Source organism: Pseudopodoces humilis, chromosome 1 (genome assembly GCF_049639895.1).
Source record: "Pseudopodoces humilis isolate 2021_Gansu_Grassland_sample_001 chromosome 1, ASM4963989v1, whole genome shotgun sequence".
Classification (NCBI taxonomy): Eukaryota; Metazoa; Chordata; class Aves; order Passeriformes; family Paridae; genus Pseudopodoces; species Pseudopodoces humilis.
Genome location: NC_142200.1, coordinates 139573491 through 139598316, shown reverse-complemented (window position 1 = coordinate 139598316; position 24826 = coordinate 139573491). Strand labels below are relative to the sequence as shown.

The 24826-nt window shown below is 38.3% G+C and overlaps 1 protein-coding gene across 1 annotated transcript; it reads right to left on the bottom strand.

Annotated features, from left to right (window-relative positions):
* Positions 1-1903, bottom strand: LOC148185240 (inositol 1,4,5-trisphosphate receptor-interacting protein-like 1). The gene is made up of 2 exons (XM_088054571.1): positions 1781-1903; positions 1-1353 (listed from the first exon to the last, which is right to left on the bottom strand). The coding sequence occupies exons 1-2, from the start codon at positions 1901-1903 to the stop codon at positions 1-3; spliced, it is 1476 nt and encodes a 491-aa protein (XP_087910697.1).
* Between the last annotated feature and the right edge of the window lie 22923 nt (positions 1904-24826).

The following is a 24826-nucleotide window of genomic DNA, read 5'->3' as shown; positions in this document are numbered from 1 at the left end:
TCAATGGCCGTAGATCAGCACTTGTTTGAGCCGATGCAGCAGGCGGATGTACTCCTGCACGGCCTTCGTGTGGGCATCCGGGCTGCTCGCCAGGGGCTGAAAGAGGTTGGGGGATTGAGCCAGCCGCAAGCCGGAGGGCAGTTTGATCTCCTTGGGAAACTTCTCATTGCCCACGACAAAGTGGTGAAGTTGCTTTGTCTCCAGCGAGCACCGCAGGTACTTCAGGATATCCATCAGTCGCTGACGGAAGTCCCTCCTGCCCCAGCGTGTCGGGGGTACGGTGCTCAGGAGGTGCATCACCACAGTCTTCAAGGTGTAGCTGGAAAAACCTACGCCCATCGGGAAGCAGCTGAGGAAGTGCAGGCACTTGCAGTGCCAGCTGTCCTGGGGAGCCTGCCCGGCAATGTGCCTGAAGAATTTTGCCTCTGCCACGGCGTAAGTCTCGCGCCACGTTGTGCTTGGCGCGCCTACTTCTGTAGGCTGGCTGCCCACAAAGATATCTGTGTCTCCTTGCCGCACCCCAAAGATCACCTCCACCGTGAAGCTTTCTGTGTCTTTGCTGAGCTGAAATTTACAGGAGCGGCTGCAGGGCTGCAACATTAACTGCCAGTGGCAGGACGCAGGCAAAAGCAGCCGGGCTGCTCTCACAAATCGGTAGAACCACTGGACAGTTTTCTCCACGTCTAGGTAGGAGCCAGTGCACAGGGTCTGCAGGAGGCTGGGGTCCTGCTTCCTTCTCAGCTCCTCCTCGGAGTGGTGGAGGAAGCACAGCATGTCCTCCCGCAGCTGCTCCCCTCTGCAGGTGCACAGCAGCTCCACACGGACACAGGAGTTCCTCTGGAGCAGCCCTGCGGCGTCCAGCTCCAGGTGGAAAGCGTGTCCTGGAGGGGGACTCAGGGGTACAAGCACGCGGTACACAACATCTTGTGCATGGGGACTCCAGCCTTCAAAGGCGCTGCCCACTCCGATGGCTTGTTGTGGCACCGGGTAGAAACAGTTGGAAAAGTCTTGTCCAAAGATGTCTCTCAGCTTGTCCATCAGCTCCATTACCAGCGAGCAACCTTTGTCCAGGTCCACTACATGCAACTCTATGCGCTCCTCTAAAGGCCTTCCAAGGTTCCCCTTGATATTGTGGTCTTCTCTCTTTGCATCCCGTTTGTCTTCTTCGAGTCCGGCAGCATTGGCTTCCTCGCCCTCCTTTAAACCACGGTTTACTTCTTCCTTTGCACCATCGTTGCCTTTTTGTGCTTCATTTCCAGCACCGCTTTCTGTCTTTGCATCAACGTTGTTGCCTTCTTCGTTTCCATCCTTATTGTCTTCTTCCACTTTTGCATCGTTGCTTTCGATTTCTTCCTTTGCAACAGTGCTGTGTCCTCCTTTTTCTTCTTCTTCTTCTTCTTCTTCTTCTTCTTCTTCTTCTTGTTCCTCTTTATCTTCTTCTTCCTTCCCAGCAGCATGGGCTTCCTCAAAATTCTCACCATGGTTTACTCCTTCTTTTGCATCATCATTGCCGTCCTTTGCTTCATTTCCAGTGCTGCTTTCGGCCTTTACATCAATGTTGCTGCCTTCTTCATTTCCATCCTTATTGTCTTCTTTCACATTTGCATTGTTGCTTTCAATTTCTTTCTCTGCAAGAATGTTGTGTTGTTCTTGTTGTTTTTGTTTTTGTTATTGTTTTTGTTCTTCTTCTTCTTCTTCGTCTTCTTCTTCCCCCCATTTCCTGCTGTTATGGCCTTCATTTCCAGTCAGCATCCGAAAACTTATGATACGCCCCATTTACTGGCCCAGGTTCTCTGCTCATTCTTGCTGTTCCTGCTGGCTCTTCCTCTGTGCCCTGCAGGTGTACTGGGATGACTACCCGAGGGGGTTTGTTAAACAATGCCTCTTCTTTATCCTTTTCCATCTCGGCCAAGAATTCTCTTACAGATTCTCTTCTTCTGTTTTGTTATTAATGCCATGGTTATTGCTGTTTGTTTGCCTTATACATTCTAGTCAAGGACTGGTATTTCCATTCCCATGTATTTGCTTTCGAGTTCCTTACTTTCAAAATTATAATAACTTAGTTGGAGGGGATTTACATTTTCCCTTCTAAGTTAGGCTCCTGTCTTCCCTAGCAGTCACCTCTCTTTCCTACCAATACATCAGTGCAGGTGCCTGGTTTTTTCGCAAGGCAGAGACCAGCTAGAATACAATGAAATGTATACAGTTCTATATAAACATTTGTCATTTGAGGTATTGTAATGTTAACAGTATTCATCACCAGATTCCTCAGTCCATCTTCACTCTCTCAAAGAATTCTTGAGCAGATATGTTTTCAGAGAATAACTTGAGGATGACTTAAAAGGGGAGATGATGAAAGCCAGAGGGCTTTTTCATATGTTTAGGGGTATTATTCCGTCACAGTTCATAAGCTGTGCATAACCAGGACCTCTGATTTACCATAGCATGCATTAAGAGTGTGGCTATAAATGAAGATAAGAATCTATTACAGGAAAAATTGTCAATGTAGAGGGTAATTAATACAGCAGAGAAGTAGGAAGGGACTCTGCTGGGGGAAGAGACTTGATGACCAGGGAAGTAAGAACAACTGACTACTTAACAAATAAGTATATTTGTAAAAATGTGTAAATCAATCCGTGGTGATGTTGCAGGAAATTCAAGGAATGTTTTGAACAAAACAGTCTCTTTCTGTTTGGGTTGAGAGTTTTCTTGTTAGAGCCAGGTCAGTGAATGCGCTTTATCTTGGGACTCCATTAAGTGAAAGAGTAGAGGGCTTTCTGCCTCCCAAAGAAAGCCTGAACTATTTATACTTGATAAGAGGGAGTAAGAAAATCTTATGGAACAAGGAATTTTTCAGGGATTTAAATGACTCTGTACATGATTCTATGATTTACACTTCTGCCACTGATCTATTGCATGACCTTAGGCAAGTCACTTCACCTTTATGCCTCAGTTAACCTGTTATACTGACATAATAACACTGAGCCTTACTGGGCCTCAGGATGATGAAATATTTCTTTCCTAGAGCTAAATCCCCTCTGTGGTGTGAAAAAAACCCTTACCAGTGATTAATCCAATCTATTGTTCAAACTGAGCAAATGTACTTGCATGTTTGGAAAAAAATAATTTCAAACTTTAACAATCTGATTTTTTATTTGAAATCTGAAATAAAAATGGATGTGGAAAGGTTTGATTAAAAAGAATTGTGAGGGTTTCCCAATGTGAGTCAAGGAGTGGATGTTTGGGGATCTCAGTGGTAGGGAACGTGCATATAGCAATTTGGAGTCCCTTTTCATTCCCTGCAGCATGCCTGTGGCTGTAGGAGCCAGAATCTAGCCCTAAATTAATAATTAGCACTTTCAGTTTAAGCTCTCCAGGAAGTGTCATGAGGACAGACAGAAGCAGTAGAAAATGTTAGTGGGCAGTGTAGAAAGGTAAGTGCCAAGAGATTTATACCCTGTATTCTTGACGTGCCAGAACAGAATATCAGGATTTAAATAACCCACTGGCAAGACCTTTCACATCAATTTGACTGTGGTGGGAGGATAAACTCTACAGGGATGGCCTGTGTGCATCTTCACAGGTAATAAGAAAGAGATACCTGCATCAGCATGCATGTGAGTACAGAATGGGCTAAATCCCTTGTATTTGCAAGTGGCTAAAATCACATACATCAGGTTTTACTTTCCCTTAGTTGTGTATGCATTTTGAATTTAGCCAAAGAATGCAGAACCCCAAAAATTTCTGATCAACATTAAAAATATAAATTAAATTCAGCAGTAAAAATATCACAAATTTTCTTTTAAGGCTGCTTGTAAAAATCTCATTTTCCACTACAGTTTGGCAACACATTTTTCTTTTAAGATAATATCACCAATGTTCACTATTACACACTATGAACACATATTTGATGAAGGCCCAAACAATTTTATGTACATAATTAGTCCCAATAATGACATTTTTATTGCAATTACATATAACTAGCCACTTCCTCCTACAGGCATATAATTAAATTAGATTTTAGAACACCAACCATAAATGGAAAAAAAAAATTGTTTTGAGTAACATATTTTGCAAGTATCCTGCAAGTTATCCTAAATAAGTAGGCACTCATTTTTGCAGAGTTGCTATTTCACTCCTAAGTGTTGTAACATGCCACTGAGTCAGCTTTAGAATATTTTATTTATTATTAACACATCTATTAAACTAAAAATACACCTTTTATAATTTATGTGTGAATAACACTATTAAAATGCAACACCTGGCTTACTCCTTGATTTCTCAAGTTCTATAAAGTAAGGGAAGATTTTTGAGATGAGTTTGTGATCTAGGTATTTTGCACATTTCATAAGAATAGGCAGTAGTTGACCCAGAAATTATAATGCTGTGCATGAAAAGCTGGAGTAAAACAAAAAAGGCATTCTGACTATGCCTGGAAAAGGTTTAAATCTGATAGACCAGAATTTCATACAATTGTGTGTGTGTGTGTGTGTATGTATCTGTCAGTGTACGTGTAATTAAATATATACAATATATGCACATGTAAAAATGTATGTATACTGTGTACATGGTAGGTATACATATTTTTCATTCATATATATATATATATATATATATTCATACATATAAAAGAAAATAACTGTAGATGACATCACATTTTCAAGCACAATGTTTGGCTCAGATAAAGCACACCCTTGGGTTCTACGGGACAAAATTGTGTCTCTTTATAAAACCTCCTTATTTCATGTATCTGAGAGCCCATCACAAGGGGTTGTAGTCGTATTAGAGGAACTCCTCTGTAGAGGACCAGAGATTTAGGTGGGGTTTACTTGTTCACACACTCTTCTGGGTTAGCAGAGGTTTGAAGCCAGGTCTCTAGGTCTAGGGATATGTTACCAACCTTCGCAGCACTTCTACTGCAATACAGGTGTGATCTCAGTTTGGGATGCAAGTCCTGACAAGGTTTAGCCCTGAGCTGACTACCAAGCCATCCTGGCCAAGCCAAGAAACAGAGCTGGCATCTTGGCTGCAGAGTGCACCCGCTTCTGGACTTTGGGATTACCCAAATTTCTGTGCACATACATGCAGCATGTGTGTGTAAATGAGTAAATGATCTGTGCAACTCTGGGTGCCAGTGTCTTGGGTACAGTGCTGTGGAATATTGTCATCCCTCAGGTCAGGCCTGCCTAGTCACGATACCTGCCAAAGATGCACTGAAGACTACATGGGGTTTGAATCCTTCTGAAACACGAGGAAGGGCTTAAAGCATTCTCAAGACATCAGGATTTACTTCTATTGTGGCCCTGAGTAGCATCTTTAGTGACTTGCTGGCAGCAACAGAGGCTTAAGGGTTAGCAGCTGAGCTGCAATTTTGAGAATCTGAGGGATGCTAGAATAAGAATTTCACTATTGGTCCTCAATTAGGCACTGAAAATTTGAAACTGCTTCTCAGAAAAAAAATCTGGCTTTAATTGTGGCTGATGAGCAGTTTCAAAAATCTGTACAAACATAATGTAAATGTAAGCAAGTACTGAGTTCCCTTGCTGAGTTCTCAGATCTATTGCAAACCACTTGAGCTTTCATAAAAATACACAATTTTTATTTATCCTATATTTTGTCTCACATTAGGTCACTTGCCAAAAAGCCTCTTGCTAACAGTCAGTTTAATATGAAGAAGAAAACAGTCTTATTAGATTAGTTTATTTATGACAAAAGGAAAAGCATGAAAACCCCAAGCTGTAAGTGGTAATTTATTCCCGATAAGTAGTAAATCAGCAGGATTTCACTGCCCACACAGGGACCTGCAGTTAAATAATTAATGATAAATAATGAGCCTCATAAATGTTCACAGTGTTTTTGAGCAACTATTTACACATGAGCTCATCCTACAAACTCTCCTGCTGCTATAATCATGATAACCTGGTGTCCTTTCTGCATTACAGAAACATAAGATGATAACACTGACCATCTCTGTGGTTCAGTTTATATTGTTCATTGCCAGGTTACACTAATTATTCACTGCCCCCAAGGCAGTGCTGGGTTAATACATCAAACTGATGTATCTTTTGTCATGATAAACTTAGTTCAAACTCTATCATCATGCATTCCACTGATGTGGCCTTTGTCTAAAAAAATAGTGCAGAATTATTAAAAGAAATCAGTAAAGGAAGAAAATGGTAAATGTTTATGTTCTGGGTCACAAACTGATAAAAAATATGGTATTAAAATAATAAAAGAGATTTCAAAAGTACAGTAAACAAATAATTTCCAAAGTATCAAAGGGTCTGGGCTCCTGTAGATTTGTGTACATCCTTTTTCACCATCACTTTCCAACACTGGGCATTAGAAGAGACAGTCAGCTCTAACATGGTAATTTTCACATGCCTCAACCTGGGAAACCCTCAAGTTCTTGAGAAAATAAATTGCCTGAGAATACCCTCAGTCCTCATTGACTCATGTGCTGATAAAGCAGCCAGGATAATGCCAATGCACTTTTTTTTTTTTTTTTTTTTTTTTATTTCCTTTCCCTGGTCGTAATCTTTCCTCTTTTGCATTATCTAGCTACTACATCATGAATTTATTGGGAAGCAAAATCAGGAACTTCAATAGTTCAAATCTATTGTGCTGTTCACATTTTGATTTGCTTCTGAAGCATCCAGCATGACTCCACAATGATCTGACCTACAGGGGCAGATGGTAGTCATCACAATTGCCCCTGCTTTTGGTCTTCCATCATCCCCAACACATGGTCCTTCTCTCTGTACAAAGTATGGAATTTAGCACTGAGTTGAAGTTCAGAGACATATGAAAACCTAGATTTTTAGCTGGAGTGTCCATGCTCAGGCAGACTTTTTGAAAGCTTTTGAAGTAGCCCAAGTCATTAAAAATCAGGATGTTGGGAGGTCTTGCAGGAGGTAATGCTGTTGGGTGTCTGACACAACACACTCCCCACACATGTAAATTCAAGCTAGCAAACCACATGGCCATTCAGTTATTCTCTTCAAACTGATGAAACAAAAATGACAGGGGAGAAGAAAACTTGGCCTAATATTTTTATTTTTTTATTATTTTTTTTTCTGTTTGAGAGGAAAGGGAGGGACATGGGTGCAAAGAAAATAAAGAATGATGATTTTTTAAAAATTAATGCATATTGATTCACAAAGTAATATTTTATAACAGGAAACAGAAAGGGAACAGAATGCATGGAGCAGTTGTCTGGGTTTGTCTAAATAAAAAAAAGCTAAAACTCAAAAACCTAGACCATATCTGATGGATAAAGCTCTGCCCAAGCAGGGGAGAATGGCTGTGTGAGATGACCCAAAGCCGTGTTCTCCTGCTGGGGGTGAGCAGGGCAGCAGGGACACACCAGAGCAGAGCATGGGGATAGCCCTGACACCTGCCCAGCTCTCGCTGCCAGGACTCAGCTCCAGCAGCTCACCTCCTGCAGCAGCAGCCGTGGTCTCCTGGAGGATGCACAGGGCAGAGGCCACCCAGCCCAGCCCACACTGGGCCACCCTCAAGCACCTGGGCAGGAGAATCAGTCCCCACAGTCTGTGCCAAACACCTGGCACTAACAAGGCACAATATGTTTGATTATGTGAACTTGAAAGACAGCAATCTGTGCCCAGTGGCCTGCTCCCAGCCTCACTGGCCTTCTCCTGGAATCTGGGGACACCATCCTCCTGGGGTGTAACCAGCCTGCCAGCCTCCTGCTCCTCAGCACCCTGCTCCTCGGAAACCCTGCCCCAGCCCCTCCTGCTCCTCAGCACCCTGCTCCTCTGTACCCCCTGTTCCTCTGCCTCCTGGCTCCTTGGCCTCCCAGCTGCCCACAGCCCCTGCCAGGACTCACAGCTCCTTCTCCACAAACATCACCCTGAGACTGCTCTGTTCCACCACGGACTTGCCCGGTCCAGTGTCCTCTCTCTGGGTTCCAGAAAGAGGTTTGATACTGTACTTGGACGTTATCTCTAGGCTTTTCTGCTCCCATTTTCCTACCCATCTAACCAAATTGTCATTATCACAGTCAGTCATAGCTCTCTCTGAGCAGAGAGAAAGCATATCTTTTTTTGCTCTCTATTCCTGGGAATAATAAACATCCTTCAAAACCTCCTTGCATTGTTAGAATGGAGGCATAGGAACTCTGGGCATGTGTTTTTGCTATTGAAAGAGAGATTCAGTGTTAAACTGTTTTGCTTCTTGAGACTTGTTTGTTTTAAGAGCAACCTTTTTCTTTTTTTTCTTTCGGGTCTCATTGAATTTCATCCGCCTGGGAAATAAGGGCTTGAACCCAAAATGAACTCAAAGCAAGGACTCTCCTTCCATTTATTTATTACTTGATAAATGTGGAATTTTTTTCTGAGTCTTACTGGTTGTACAAATTCTGTAGGCAATTGTGTAAAAAAAAAAAGGGGGGGAAAAAAGAGGTTTATTTTTAGACTGTTACTTCAAAAAGCCCAGTTTTTCCATCTCAGCTAGCATGTAGTGACTTGCCTTAGAGAAACAGAAAAATTAAAAGACAGGTATTCAAAATAAACCACATAACAAATAATCTATGCAACTGTCACCTCACAAGATTTGTTTCTTGACACTGCTGATTTTGCAAGAGAAATAATTTCTTCCTCTGGGACAGAGTTATTTTTTTTAAATAATACTGAATTCAAGTTACATACCATATCTCTATAAAACAACACTTGGCGTCTGCAGTCCTGTGTTCCGAGGAGTTGGTTACAAACTCAGTGTATCATAAGGTGATTTTTCACATTGATTAAATTGAAATATCATATAAATTCATTGTATTTATTAATAGCAAGCAAGAAATTGGAGGGAAGGTAAAGTTTTGGGTGTATATATATATTCTCATACACATGTAATATACATATATATGAACGAATATGCATTTGTGTATACATAGGTATATCTGTGAGAATATACATTATATACATATATTACAATATAATTTATATATATATTATTAACAAGTGTGCATTTGATTATTTTACTTGGAATTATTCAGATTTTGGATTTTGTACTTTTTAACTTATAAACCACTGGGGAAATAAAAGTGTTTCTGAAAGGGGAAAGAGCTGGGTCAAACAGCTTTGCACATCTCAACCAGTGTGGGAAAGTTGCAGACACTCATCTGAGTGAAGTAACTTGCAAGGAAGACTAGCACTGTTCCTAGGTCTGCTGAAAAATAACATGAAAACCGTTTCTCTCAAGCCACGTTTTGTGCTGGACTAGAAGCAAACAAAGCTTAGTTACCAAGTGTAACCTGAAGGTCAGTATCTCTTGTCTGAGAGGTGACAACTTCACAGGACACATTGGCCTGATCGCTGAGTGAATACCTAACTCTGTGACAAATTTGTTTCATAGAAACAGAAGTACTGCCCCATGTCAGACCATAAAGTGAAAATTTATTCCAATGGCTTTATTTAATTCATGAGGAGTAGAAGGGTTATCTTTCCTCAAAAATAAGCCTTCCCAGCTAGCATTATGGCATATGTTCCTATATAAAATCTACTTTTCCTTGGAATCCTGCTAAGCCCATGGCCTCAGTAACATTTTGTTACAGTGGTGTTTACAAGGTAATAAAGAAAAGGTATTTTATTTATTAAGTGTTAGATCTGGTGGCTTTCATTTCTCTTGATATTTTATGTCAGATGACTTTATTGTAAAGACAAAATGAGAGTTCCCCATTTATTTTCTCAATATGATTCATTACATAAGTCACCTTTCACCTTTTTCTGGTCACCTTTCTAATAAGTTCCAATATTTTCAATATTTCATTCTACTGAAGGTTTATGAACCTTTTATGTTTTTTGAGGTTCATTTCTGAACTCTGTTTTACCATCTGTTTCTGCATGCAAAAAAGTTTGCAACACTGCAGTCAGTTGTCTAAATCAAAGCAGACCACTCAAAGTTTTCTATTGTTCTGTGAGCTCTCTCTCTGTCATCACAGAAATTTTGTCCATTTTTTATCCATCATTTTAAACTAATGGACATGGCATCACAGATTTGTTGACCATCACAGAATTGCTGTGGACTTGAACCTGTAAGCAGGTCCTTTCATTATGCTCTCCATTAGAATAGGTAAGCCAGTCTTCAAAGGGCTTTCAGCCAACTCCATCTGTTTAAACTGAAATCAGAGTGGGACTAAATTCAAGCAGAGTCAGAAGAGGGCATAGTGAAGATGAGGCAGTAATACAATTGCTTTCAGGAGATCAGATCAAGAGTCATGTCATCACACCACACTGCACACTGACATTCCTAGAAGAGAAAAAAGTAAGAGAGGGGACAACCTTTAATTACTGCTGTGTTTATGGTGCCAGCACGGATAAGTGCTGAGACACATCCTGACAAAATCATTATTATTTTTCACTAAAAGCTATTTTGCTCTTCCCATTTTCCTGAAGAAAGAGTCCTCATGATTTCAGTCAGTGCTTCAGACTACCTTCTGAAAAAGCATTCAAATCAGAGTCTGAATAGCTGGAGTGCAAGGGCCAGGAACTTGAATTTTACAGTTACTTTGACCAGCAGTAGCAGAGCATGCTCAGGCATTTGCTCCACTGCACAGGGGCAAGGACACCTAGGACTGCCTGGGAGACAACTGTGCCAGCTGAGACACTGGGAGCACAGGGCACACTTCCTCCTGGGATCTGACCCTTCTAAGACAGTCCTGCCCTCTGAAGCTTTCAGAGCAGTGTTGTTTTCTACAAAATCCTCCTTCACAACATTTATCATGGTTATGAGGGATTTTCTGCAAACTCTGTGTGCACTAAGTGCAAGATAAGAGCGGTGTAAATGCTCTCTGCTGTATCTGCAGTTACTTTAGGACTATATGCTGCATTAAGACTTTCCTATGTAGCACAAAGATCTTCCCTCTTTACTGTCTGAATAATGAAAACCAAAAAGATATCTGCTTTTAAGATAAACCACACAGTGGAGGTTTCTTGTGTTTGGTGAGCTGAAAAATAGGAACTATGGCCCAAGCCACCAGCTATGGATTATCTCACTGAAAAATCACAAAATAGCAACAAACTATTAGTTATCTTTCCTTACTATAAACTACTGAAATCGCTCTGTAAATGTTTTTCTTTTATAATGATAAACATTTCTGTCACATAGCTTATATAATTAATCACTTTTCAGTTTAAGGGACCATCTCATTTTCACTGGGAAACAGTTTATAAAAATACTCAAGGGTGAAAGACTGTTAATAAATTTTTCAAAGTACACTCTACATTTTTTTTTTTTTGATTAAACAGTCACTCAGTATTTGTGGTATGTTTGTATGTTTGCACTGACATTCAGACGATGTCAAATTATGCAGCTAAACTGCTTCCACAGAGGACCTGGTGTTAAAAAACATGGACTGGGGAACTGTTCAAAAATTCTCAATTTAGCCTCTGTAAAAGAAATTTAAACTTGTAAATAAAGGCTGTTGGAGGCATCTTAATGGGATAAAAACTGGGAAAGAGATAATTAAGATTCTCTGGTTATGTTCATTCCCCAAACTAATAATATTATTCTTAAACAACATGAGAAACCAGGTAATCTCCCTGCATACTTCATACTTCTTGTGTTCACATCACAGAAGGCAACAAAATAATGAAGTTTTAACTGGCATTCTTTGTGCACAGACATACTATTGCAAGCAACCTAAACTTTTGAACTCAATCCTTCAAAATAGTTCACATATTTCTTACTAAAGATGATATTTTTCTGGACCAAATTTTTAAATATGTAAAATTAAGGTGTAATTTTTTCCTTAAAAAAAATAAATATTTATAAGTAAGCAAAGTTAAGCAAAGTTGGTTCTCATCTTTTCAAAGATCTCTTCTCTATAGGTTTATTGTTAATTCTTCCCATAATGGTTTCAAATTTCCTACATGTTACATTCATAGAATTTCCAGAAATTTATTTATCATGGGAATCTGACATTACTTATGCAGATAAAAATAAGCCATGAAGCAATGAAACTGTATTTCCATGTCAAACAGCTGTGAAGGAAAAAGAATAATATCAAATTGAGACAAAATAAAAGCTTTTGCTTTAATATTTTATGCTAAAGTCAAAGTTGAGTGTCATGGCACTCAAATTCCCAATTTGTTACCATTCTAATTCCCAAATTGTTCTGTTTATTTTCAAACAAGTATTTTGTTACTTGATTTCCCATTTTGGTATGAAAGAAAAAGATTTCTAAATATTGTAGACATTTCAATGGAAATGCATATACCTACTTGACATACAACACAATATTGATCACAGTTCAGAATGAAATTCTTATTTGCACAATATACTCAGTCTCTTTTTCTGAGTTGCATCTCATTCATGGCCTCATATTGGCTCATTTCCAGATAATACAAACACAATGACCATTTTTTCTGGAGACATGCCCAGAACAATTTAACACCGCACATGTGAAAATTCAAGTAGCACCTGTGCCATTACAAACCTCATCAGCAAAATTAGACACACACCTCAAAACCACAACCAAAATGTAATTGATTGAATCACATTTAAGCTGCTGGATGCCATGAAAATGTATAACCTCATATTTATTTTTTTTTCCTGTGGCACTCAGAACAAGAAGAATGCACATAGAGGCAAGAGAGTTATTTCCATCATGTGGGACAGTGTAATGCACAATTTTAACTGTAGCAAAATTATAACTAATTCATTCCTTGATGACTGTTGTTTTGGTATACATGGTCTTGTATAATTGTTTGCACACCTTAGAGAGACTTCTAGGAAGAAAAGAAGAGGAAAAAGAAAGAAACAAAATGGAAAGAAAAAAAAAACCCAGAAACCTATAATAAATAATATCAATTCTTGTGTCATGTTTCATGTGAGATTTAGCCACATCTGACATTACTAATTTCCAGACAGACAGTCAAGACATGTTCAGACAGCAATGTGTTCAAGAACGTGCTAGTGGAATTGTTTAAAAATTTGAATCAATCTTTTTTTTGTTGTTGTGTGATATTTACTCCAAAGATTTTTTCATAGGATTCAAAACTTTACACTTACTTGATTTATAACTAGCTCACAAATGCTCCAGCACTTTGCAGAGCTATTGTGAAGAAATACTTAAGAGTCATATCTATTCATTGTTAGTATACTTGGGTATGGCATAATAATAATAATGAGGTTATACTTGTTCTCAGCTCACAATGGTGAGAGTTCAAGGATTGCCAGGTGAAGGATTCTTAATCATTTCCCCCATGTTGTCCCCATATAAATGAGAATACTGAAAAGCTACAGAATTAGAGGCCATGCTGCAAACTGACAGTTCTAGCTTCTCAAAGCTTTCATTACCCATGTCATGTGTGATGACATAACAAAAAATTCTTTGATCTTTCAAGAAGACAAAAAAAACCTAAATTGAATGTGAAATGCAGTATGAGAGACCTCACACAGTTTTTTCAAAAGGCAAAGGGTTCCTGAGATCACCCATTTTATCCATTGTCAAGCAAAGTCCACCTCTATCTTGGAAGCCACCTTTTCTGGCATAAATGGTGAGATATCACCTCAGACAAACTGGGTAGTTTTCAAAGGGATGTGCAGGAGGTTCACTAACAATTGCCTCTATTTGTCAATGGGTAGTTAACAAAACACACTGCTTTGAAAATTCACCTCTGCATGTCCACTCTTCTTTTAGCTGTACAATGGCAGCAGCTAATTTTCTAAAGCAGCTCCACCCAGTCAGCATTTCCAGCTGGGAGGGCAGGAGGACATCTGTCTCCAGAGCCAGTGTCAATCATATTCTAACAATCAGTGCTTCTCCTCAGCTGAATTTATTATTTGCAGTAAGTGATCTGTTTCTCTCAGCTAGTCTTCTAAACTCCCTCTTCTGAGGGATTACTGATTATGAGATATAAAAGTCTGCTTCTTGCATGGTTGTTTTTTCCCTAAAATGTTTTCTGTCACTGAGACACTGAGCCACATTCTTTATATATGAGATCCTAGATTCTTTCCTGATGTACCTTCAGTGCTTTTACCCCATAATATCTCTGCCCAATTTGTCCCTTGCTCTATTGCTATTTCACTCTAATTGTGTTTTCTGTCCTTCGGCAGTAAGACTGTTGCTTAAGAGAAGAGTCTGATGTGTATTGCACACTCTCCTAAGCAGAGAAGTTTTCATCCTGCAATTTGTGAAATGCCACATATACCAAATAGCAAAATAAGAAATTATTACATATAAAATGACATGCTAAATAATTATGATAAAGTGAAATATGCCTCAAATTGAAATATGATTCAAAGCTTTCAGAGTAAGTTAAAAACAAACCAAGTTGTCATGTGCTTGTCCGTATTAATGAGTTGTTATACTTATTTATTTTACTCATCCAGAATTTTTATTAAGGTTATTTTACTCTCTGATGTTTATACTATTGTGAAGCCAAAACCATATCTTACTTTAATATTTCAGATATAATTTGCCATATTATGTCTCTCTCCATTCTAACAGGAAATCATCAGAAACACTTAAAAACAGAAGGTATGAACTCTTCAGGGGCCCTTCAAACAGAAATAGGACTTTTTCCTGTGCAAAGAGGCTAACTGGGAATTTGACATGTAAATTAGCAAAGAGGCTGATGTCAGCTTCCATATTAGCTTCTTTGCAAAGGTAAGATTTTCCATTTTAGATGCTTCCAAACTTATCCCCATATGTTGAATTTTAAAAGACCCACAGCTGGTTTTACTTGACTCTCTCACAAGAGCTTCTGACAAGCAAGATATTGAGTTTAAGAAGGAAAAATTGCATGCAACAAATGCCTTCATGAATAACAGCAGCTCATCATGTGGCACTCATGTTTGTGTTTACTGATGTTTGAAGAGTGATTTGTGAATGTATTCACACCATCACAGAGCCTTGTTTCATTACACTTATTACATTGTAGTAATGTGCAGTCTTGATCTTTAAACTGCTTTCATAACAATATTGCCTCTCACATCTGCGTGCAGATATGTCTAAGTCTTCAGCTATCTATGTAGGAAAAGGCTGATAATGAATATCTGAATAACCTGCATAGCTGGACAAGCAGACAGAATGAGAATCTTTGCAGGATGTTAGTGATTCAGAGGCAAATGGTGACTTAGATTCCTGGTGGAAATAGATGCGTACATTCATATTTGATTTGAAATTTTCCACGAGCACAGTTATCTGACTAGGCTTCCTCTCTTCTGTACCTCTGTGTTGGAATCATCACAAAATGCCGGCTGGCAAATACAGCAGCTAAACCCAAATACATTGTATTCCCTTTGACCTCAATGAAATATCCATTGAAAAAATAACAAAATCAAACATTTGCATGGGTACAATGAGCAGCAAATTCTTACTGATATTTTGTTCCATATATACTTTTCTTAATTTTTTTCCAGTTCTCCCCAGTTACGACATCTCTTTACCACGTTAAATATTTCCCCTCCACTTTTAATGTTTGGACAGAATTTTGTGAAGCTACTGTGTCTTTCACTGCTGGTCATTTAGCCTGGCAGTAGATATTTCAGTTCAGTTTATGCATTACTCTGACTCTGTGTTTGCATTTTCTTTTCATTCTGATTTTACAATACAATAAGGATTTCTTTTGACACAGATAAAAATCAACAAAGGATCTCAAATAAATTTATATCTTAGTATTCTTGTTTTAAAGGAATCTATTTAAATGCTGCTATTTTAATTGCAAAAGTGCCATGTTACTTTATCAGCTGATGACTGAGCGGATTCAAGCTCAGGATATGCTCAGGAAATCTCCTACATCCTCAGGAGCCCTAGATAAGGGCATGTTTATGTTAGCACTGCATTGCTTTTAGTATTTGAAAAATATGGTCATGGATATTTCAAGATGGTTTGAAAATAGTCTCTTCTATAAAAGATTTAGGGTGAAATGAGGCCATGCTGAAAAACAAGGGAGTTATAATTATTATTTGGATGATCTGGAAAGCATCCTTTTACTCCTGAGCTTTTTTCTCCGAACAAGGCTGGATGATTATGTCAAATTAATGCTGTGGATGTGTGCAGGAGTTGACGTATCGTCAGTAAAAGCCTTAATACTCAGCGGATATTTATTAGATACCTGTTAGACTGGTTTTAAGGGATAAATTAAAACAGGACTGAAATAGGTAACTATTTAGTTATAATAGGCCAAATTTGGAGGTACCTCATAAAACTGTCTTAAGAGGTGGATTTAGGAGTGTTGTGTGTAAAGCAGTAACTTAACAGGAAATATAATGGCAATAGACTATACCCTTGCTAATGCTACCCTTTATCTTTAGGTGTGCGCTTCAAGAATCCTTGCAAACATTTCTTTAACAACATAAAACCTTAACATCATCCCTGTAATACAACCAAGTATGTAGTAGATAGGTAGTACCACAGATACTATCAATTTGAGTAAATACATATAACAGCTTAACACATGGATATTTTTTGTACAAGCAGCTGCAAAACTGTGGATTGTGTGAAAGAGGCCAGTACAATGCTGTTCTGTTCTGCCTTTCCTCCTGCACTATATTTCTCCCACCTTCTGAAGCAGTAGCTATTGGTCTCCACACACACATACTGAGTTCCTGAAAAAGACTCACATTTGCTTTTGTTTTGAACGAAAATGTGCTCAGAATTACTACTATAGGTTTTTCAACTGGGATCTCACTGAGTTTTAACAGTTTCCTGTTTATTTCTCCTCTCTCTCACAATGGATTACTCATTTAAATCATCAGCAACATTAATGCTTAGCAGCATAAGCCTTAAACCAAGAGGATTTTTAACACCATTTCCACCTGGACCCATTGCAGAAACCGTATACCGATCACATAACTTCATATTAAGGCTTTTTTTTTTCCAAGACAGCCACAAGATGAGGCTTTCAGAGACTCACTCATATGTGTGGGTGCCAATATCATTCTGATGCAAGTGAACCTGTCATCAGCCATCCCATGCAATTGTGTATGAATGTTGACTCTTTTATCCACAACAGTCCCTCACACTGAGATCATGGTCTGGGACAGGAGTGTCAGCATTATCCAGCTATGTAAGTTCATCCTTAAATACATCAGCCATTCACCTTATTTCTGAACTAGCTGAAGCAAATGGGGAGGAGGGACTTTATTTATCTGTCAGTTGTGCCAACAGTACAGACTGCACCTCTGGGAATATGGATACAGCACAGAAGGCCTGGTGTTCTCATGTTAATATTAATACACTGGACCCTGTTCCAGCTGACTTATTTTAATAATGGAATTTGAGCTTAGGGAATAGACCTAATTTGAAGAGTTTTATATTCAAACAGGACCAAATGCCCATAATTTTGTTTCTTGCTCCACTGTTCGCATCCCCAGAAAGGAGTTAAATTCTCCTGATTTCACTACTTCAGGGTAGAAGTAAGCTATGAAGAGGCATTTCACGGGTAATATAGAACTCCTTTGGAACTGCAAAGTTCAGGTTTGCATTCCACCTCTCATTCTCAAGGTTACAGAAATGGGACACAGATTTGGCCTCTGAGTAAGGAAACTGTATATGAGCACAGACTCCTGCACAGAGAGTATTACTGGTCACAGCTCTTAGTTTAAGGATTTATGGGTGGATATATTATGTCTCAGCATCTGTTCTGCATCACAGCTTCTGACATGGAGAAAGAATCTCCCACAGTGATTTCAGCAAAGACAACACTGCATTCATAGACAGCACAGCAGACAAAATTTTGGCCCTGAAAACAAAATATTTGGTTCATTGGTTGGTTGGTTGGATTTTCTGTATGTAGTCAGGCTTCCTGCTTTAAAATTCTGCACATGTATTAGACATCAATAGCTAAATTTGGGTCACTGCAAGGTGACCCTTTATCATCTGTACATACTCTGTCAAAATAAGACAATTTGCCTTTTAAATGGTAAAATAAAAGTACAATATAATTTTGTCTTTTATCTCTACTTTTTGGCATTGTTCTTTGTCAGGAGCCTGGTAAGTAGTCTTTCCCATGTAAGCAGGGTATGATGTCTAACAAACATTGAAACTTATTTCAGACTAAAGAATTTTCTTTTGAAGAAGTTTAATGGAAAGGTGCCACTCAAAAATGGGCTTTGTTCCTTACTTTACATGACATTCTCCTTATTCTTTCAAAATAAATGTAATCACTTTAATTGATTGAGCAAATCTTCAAAGGTTTTGAATCAAACGTCCAATGTTTGGTTTCTCAGTTACATCATATCAACACTCACAAGCTTGTACCAGTGACATATTTGGTTCTATATCTGTCTTTTAAAATGAAAATATATTTTTCTGTCATTATTGCTTACATAGTGTCATTGTCTCTGGCTTCTTTCATGACCTTTATCACTGTTGTATTTGACCACCTAATTAATAAGGTTAATTCAGGCAATCTGATCAGTCAAATGTTCTGTGAAAATAGAAAGGAGGTTTCTTTACTTAATTTCATTCTTCTGAAGAAACAAAAAATTAAACACTGAAACAGAAATTTTAAGAATCTCTTTTATGGGACCAGAGAGAAACAACTTGAATAAGATATGATCTTTAGAAAGAGACTGCAAGAAAATTATAATGAAACAAGAACCAAAATTTAAACTTTTTTAAAACAGACTAAAACTGTGAGGAGTTAAATCAGTGACACCTCACCAAAGGAAATGATGGCACACAAAGACTTCCTTCACAAAGTGCAATCTGACCCATTACGAACTGGGATATTTAAGTCAGAATTCAGTCAGAACACTACAAATTCTTCAAATGTTGCTGTGATTTTTCAATTTGGCTCTTGCTTGAAAGCATAATCTGGAACTGATATACTGCATTTTTTGTTGTAATTTGGATATCAAGCAGCATTCACAGGAATACAGACTAATTCTCTCTCAAATGATTGGACCATATACTGCATATTTTAAGGCAATGAGAGCAGAGGTGCTGTATACAAGAATAAATTTAACATCTCAGTGGACAAAAATACAACATGAGAAAATATCTGACTGTCAGACAGTAGCTTTGAAATTGCACATTTGAAGGGTGCTAAAGATAATAATGAATGCACAGAAGGGTTTAAGTTTATGGAAGCAAACACCATTTCTGGGTTAATTATTGAGATATCTACTTCTGGTGAAGCTCTACCCCTCATTTACTTCATCCTCTTCTAAATTTTACAAAATTGGCAATAAGAATTATGGAAAAATATCTCAAGAATGGCTGAGCACTGTCAGCCCTCTGCTGCAGTCAGAATGAGCAGGAGTATTAAGAAGCAGCACTCTGAGAAAAGTCATACAATTATTCCACTGCAGACTTGAACACAGACTTCTTCTGAGTGGAGAAGGAATTGTTCAAATATATTTAGCAATAAACAGACATTAATGCACCACCCAGCAATGTGTGTCCAATTCCTGTTTATCTGATAATTAAATTCCTTTCCTTTATGATAGCTTTTACCTTGAGAAACTGTCCTGTATGTAGAAGTAAAAATGCTAAAAAGATCAAATATTTCAGATCTTATATGATTTCCTGAAAACAGTCTTTTGTTTTGCAGACCTAGGTGCCACCACTCACTGCCTGTGTCTCTGCAAGCTGCTTTCTTCACACATGGGATATTTGAATGTTAGCATAAAGTGTCTGTTATGTGATCTCTCCCTTAATAAGGAAATTGTAAAAAATAAGGCACCTTTGGTCTTTTTAGTCTAGGTTTAAGCAGTTTGAAATTCTGAATGTGCTTGGTGTGAAGTCTGCTGCTACTGAACTCATTTAAAGTGCTCATGAGGAAGATGTAATATATGTGGGTAATAACCTTCACAGGAAGAAAATACTATAGAAATGGAGAAGGATGTGCTGCTCTGAGCTGCCAGGACTTCTGATCTCACCAATGCTATTTTATTAGCAGCAAATAGAGATCCACAAGTTTGCCTGCCTTTTGGGGTATGTCATTAAGTACTTAAGGGTTTTCACAGTTTGAAAGGGAACACTAACAGAAAGACTTTCAAGATACACACTTCAATCTGCCACGCAGTGTCTTTTCCAGCCCCTTGGAAAACTGTAAATTGGAATAAACCATTGGAAATGTCCAATGTAAATATTTAAGTTGATTATTCTTATCTTGCTTGTGCATTACTTGAAAAGCCCAAGAGTCTGCCAAGCAAACAATCGTGAGGAGCTCTTACAGAAGAAGAAGACATTCCAGTTACAGCAGTGAAAATACAAACAGGGTTTCTCCTAACAATTAAGGTAAAAATAGAAACAGTGTGAGCATTCCACTAGAGACAAAATAGTGCAAGGGGAAGTCCTTGTCTGTTGAAAAGCAATTTTTTTTCTGAAAAACTATTGATTACATTGAAACACTTCTTTAAAAAACTAGTCAACAGTCTAATTTTACTTTACTAGTCATAGATATATTTTTTACTCCCACCAAATGATTTTGTTTTAGGTAAGTGGTACATTTTTAATAGGGTTTATATTTCTGTATTGTAACATTTAGAAAAAAACAAACAAAAAAAAGGGGTTGGTTTTGGTTTTCTTTAGTTTTGACTGTATACAATATGAGGCTGTTCTGCAGATTCCTCATTGCAGGGGCAGCGCTTACCAAAGTGAATAGTTTCATTTGTGGCAGCGCTTTGAAGAATAACTTTCCCATATCACTGGGAGCCACTTTTCACCATATCAGTGGGCACCATTACATACAATGCAGTGTCAGCAGAAGACTGGTTGTGTCACTCCAGCATTCATGTGACAGGACTGCACAGAGGTTCCACAGGAGGACATGCTCTGCCATGTGTGGTGGCCTGCACAGAAGCCCATCCTGGAAACACGGCCATGGAGCAAGTCCCTCTACACCCAGTGGCACCACAGCTCCATGTAACACTACAGAGAAATTTGCAGTTTACCCAAATCTACCTCATCACATAAAGTGTGGGATTTGATTCATCCAGTGTTCCACCTCTGCCCACCTATAAACACTGTAGAGCTCCCAAATCAAGCTTTGTCTCAGTGTGATAGGTAATAATAGTGGTATGCTTTTTTCAAAAGCCTTTTCTAACAGGTTCCATATGCTCACTGCCAGCACAGTTCATACACTTCACCGAGAACAGTTGGCTCAGAGTCTGGTACTCTAGAGAATATTTTCTTAATTTATTTTATTGTTTTAATTGTGGTTACTGAGGAATATCTTCTTCAACATAAAAAACTTAGCTTAAATTGAACCAAATTATTCCAAAAAACAGTAACAGGGAAATAACTCCTGAGAATATTCTTACACCAAAGGTGAAAGTAAAGTTGATTGGCATATTCAGATATTCCTGCACATCAAGAGTTCTGCTTAGTTTAACAACTGAACATTCTGAATCAGTTAATTATTGTTGCTGAAATACATATTTGAAATGTGAAAAATTATGTAAAAGTAACTGGAGCTAAATCAAATGGGGACTAGAACAAATGTCATTGACTGACTGAGAAGAAATTAACCAAAAAAATCTAAATTAAATGTTTCTATGCATATTTCAAAAATCAAAAATTATTGTATATGTTTAGGAGATAGAATATATATGGATGAAAATATATATATCCATGTCTGCATGTATGTGTACAGTATACACTGTTGGGTGTGTACACACATCTATGTTGTGTAAATGTATGAGGATGAAATGTGTGCATTACTTTGCAGTGTAAAATAATAGCAAAAGTATCACTGCAGCTGAGCACACAAAGGCACACTTGTCACTGAAGTTTATTTGCATCTCATGTGTACTCCCAGAAATGAACGTAACGTCTGCAGCACAAGACAGATAATTTCCCTTCTTCCTTCCCTCTGAATGTGCCATCTGACCTAAGGGCTCCTCAAAACAACCCAATACATGTTGCTGTAGTTTCCTGGTTATAAAGCTTGAGCACTTCTCCCTCTCTTTTCATAACAAAGTCCAGCAATAATCTGTTCCTTTTTCATGTATCCAAAATCCCTCCATAAAAGTTTCCATTCAATTTTCCACTGATATTACAGATTCATTGACTATTTTTCATTTTTACACTATGAAAAAATAATCTTCCTGCAGAAACACAGTGCCTTTGAATACTCTCCACACCCTAATTTTGTCCTTAATATAGATTTTTTTCTTCTTTCTCCTCCAGCTGTAGCCATGTCCTAATTTTAGGTTATTGAACTTAGTCCATCAAGTCTAATTCTACAAAGAAACATTCGTCTCCCATATAATTATCTTTCCATCATCTCCTTTAACTGTAGAGTGATCCAGAGCTATGTTTTCATTTGGTCCCCGTGTATTTTGATTTCTGTATGTAGTTACTGAGGGGTTTTTCCCTCACAAAAGGGTATTTATTTTATGATGATTACCTGATGATGGAATAAATGGTTTTTCCCACTAAGCTAGCACCAGAAATTAGACATTTAGCTTCTTGTGCTCCAGATCTACAAATATCAGTGGAAATTAGAGGAAGTTCATTTAAGAACTGGAATGAAAGTTAGAGGAGAAATATTTGAGCCAAATGTGTGATAGAAATGTCTCTCAAACTTCCTGCCAGAAAATGGGTGCCAGAGAATGAGAGTATGACCATGAAAGAGAAGGAATATTAATCTATTTCAAATTTGTGTGTCCTAGTTTGTGACTTTGGCATAAGGCTTTTGGCATCACCTCTGCAGTATATCTCTTGCTACATGACATTGAGATTCACTTCCTCTATGCTTTCCCTTCAGCCTGAAAGGGTGAAATTTATCCTGACATCCAAAATAGTACCCTTGCCATTTGAAGCAGCTTACACAGATTAGGTGTTTTCTGGGTTTTTTTTAATGAGTGTCCTGAATCTACATGTTTAAATTGTCATTTAGGCACCTGAGTACTAGGTTAATGGTGGAGTAAACCCATTTATCAAATTTCTCACACCCAAAATTACATAATTTCTGACATGCCATGTAGGCAAGGCCTTCCACCCACCTTTCCACTCCCTGCCAAGCTGCACCTGCTCCCTTGTGTGCACCCAAATCCATGCTTCAGGGATGCATGGATAGTGGGTGATAAACCTCACAGTCAGAGTTAAAGATGGCCAAATGTGCCCCAACAAGTCCTCAGAGTATTGTCAAGAGTGTCAGCAAATTTACAGGGAAAGGTAAAAATGTCTCATGAGTCTACATTAAAGTTGCCAAACTATTTTTTGAAAACTAACATATTGCAGGCAATTTACAGGCTACAATATTAGTTAGTAACATAAAATAGCCAGATTCAAATAGCTAGGAAATACCTTGCTTTCTAACCTGTCTCATGTAACCTATAGAATGTGAACCCTTTCAAAAGCAAATTTGGAAGTATAATAGTATGTATGGATTAAAGTAACATCAGGTTATCAGATATTAGTTTATATTCCAACATCGCTTCCCAGCTGTGAAACCCTTTAAAAGTTGTGAAAATTTTAGGCTAATTCGGTAACAGTAAATTAGATTGTCCTAGATGATATTTCCTGTGTTCTTATTAGTGTTTGTGTGTGGGCCTAAAAATAATTTGCATAGTACAGTCTGTATTACAGCAAGATGGGGCAAGCACAATCTGTTTACTTTGGTTCAACAATTGCTCATTCTGTAGCCAAAGAATGAGGTGGGGCTGGTTCCTTCAGGTTCTCTCTGCTTAGCCTTTTCCTTTAAATCACTGTTGCACCTCACATTTGAGGTATGGAAAGTGGTGTTATAAAGCCTAAGGTAATTTCTTTAAGGGCTCTGTTTTGCTCTTACAGCTTCTCAACAGGACTTCTTGGCTAAAGAATGCACCCCACTAACAGAAAACCTCTAATTCCAGGTTTACCAGTTTGTGGTGAGAGCCCTGACAGATCAGGTCTTCCTGTGAGAGCATCAGTGGCTGGGTAAATAAAACAGATGAAGGGCTCTTCTCTCATTCAAAATAAGATGGTATTTCCCACATCTCTGCAGGTAAAGACTTTTCTCTCACCTTCACCTACACTGTGTGCTGCAAACAGTATATGGCTTGTGCTATGCCCTGAACTGCACTCCAGTACGTCTGAGAAAGTCTTAGCAAAGGTTTGGGCAGGCAGAACACCAGCAATAAATGAGTCAACAAAGTGGGAGACTGCTTGAAAGTGTACTCCAGCCCTTAGCTTAATATTTTAGATATACCTCTGACAATAGGAGAGGGGGTGTCTGCAGGAATTAGGTGTTTTGTGTGTTCTTTTTCTCCATCACGGATTGCAACTAAATAAACGTGAGCAACACTAGTAGTTCCAAGCAAACTTTGTAATCATTTGTATCAATATCTTCAAAAGCAGAAGTTGACTTGGAACATCATCATCTTTCCATGGCTTTCTTGAAGTCCTTCAATCTTTATTTGCACAAATGGGGTGAATATGCATTACTGAAACACTTTTTGGGTGTTTTAAGGTGACTCTCAAAGTTAGAAAGCGTTCCGCATTAAAAGTGTTAGAATTTTACTGCATATCAAATACATATTCCCTCAATAAACTTATACATTTTTTTTAAATGGCCTTCTGTTTTGTTAAGTTAGTTGGGTTTGCCTGTGTTATATTTATGGCTTTCTAATGAGACCCTTATTTGGGTTTCTTTTCAGTGGAGAAGTGTCTTTTGATCTACACCATGTGTAATATGTTCACAGATATTTTAAAAGGTAATTCTCAGTGGATCTCAGAGCAGCTTAGTCTACCTAAATGGTGTCATTACTTCATGACCTTAATGAATGACTGTTTAACCTTCTTTAGTGGTCACAAAAAGGAGAAAGTCCAACAGTGCTGGACAACAGGATGTCCTGAGATGAAAAATTCACGAGAATTTCTGCCTTTGGACCTACAAATTTTTCTATCCCCTTGCTATAGAGCAGA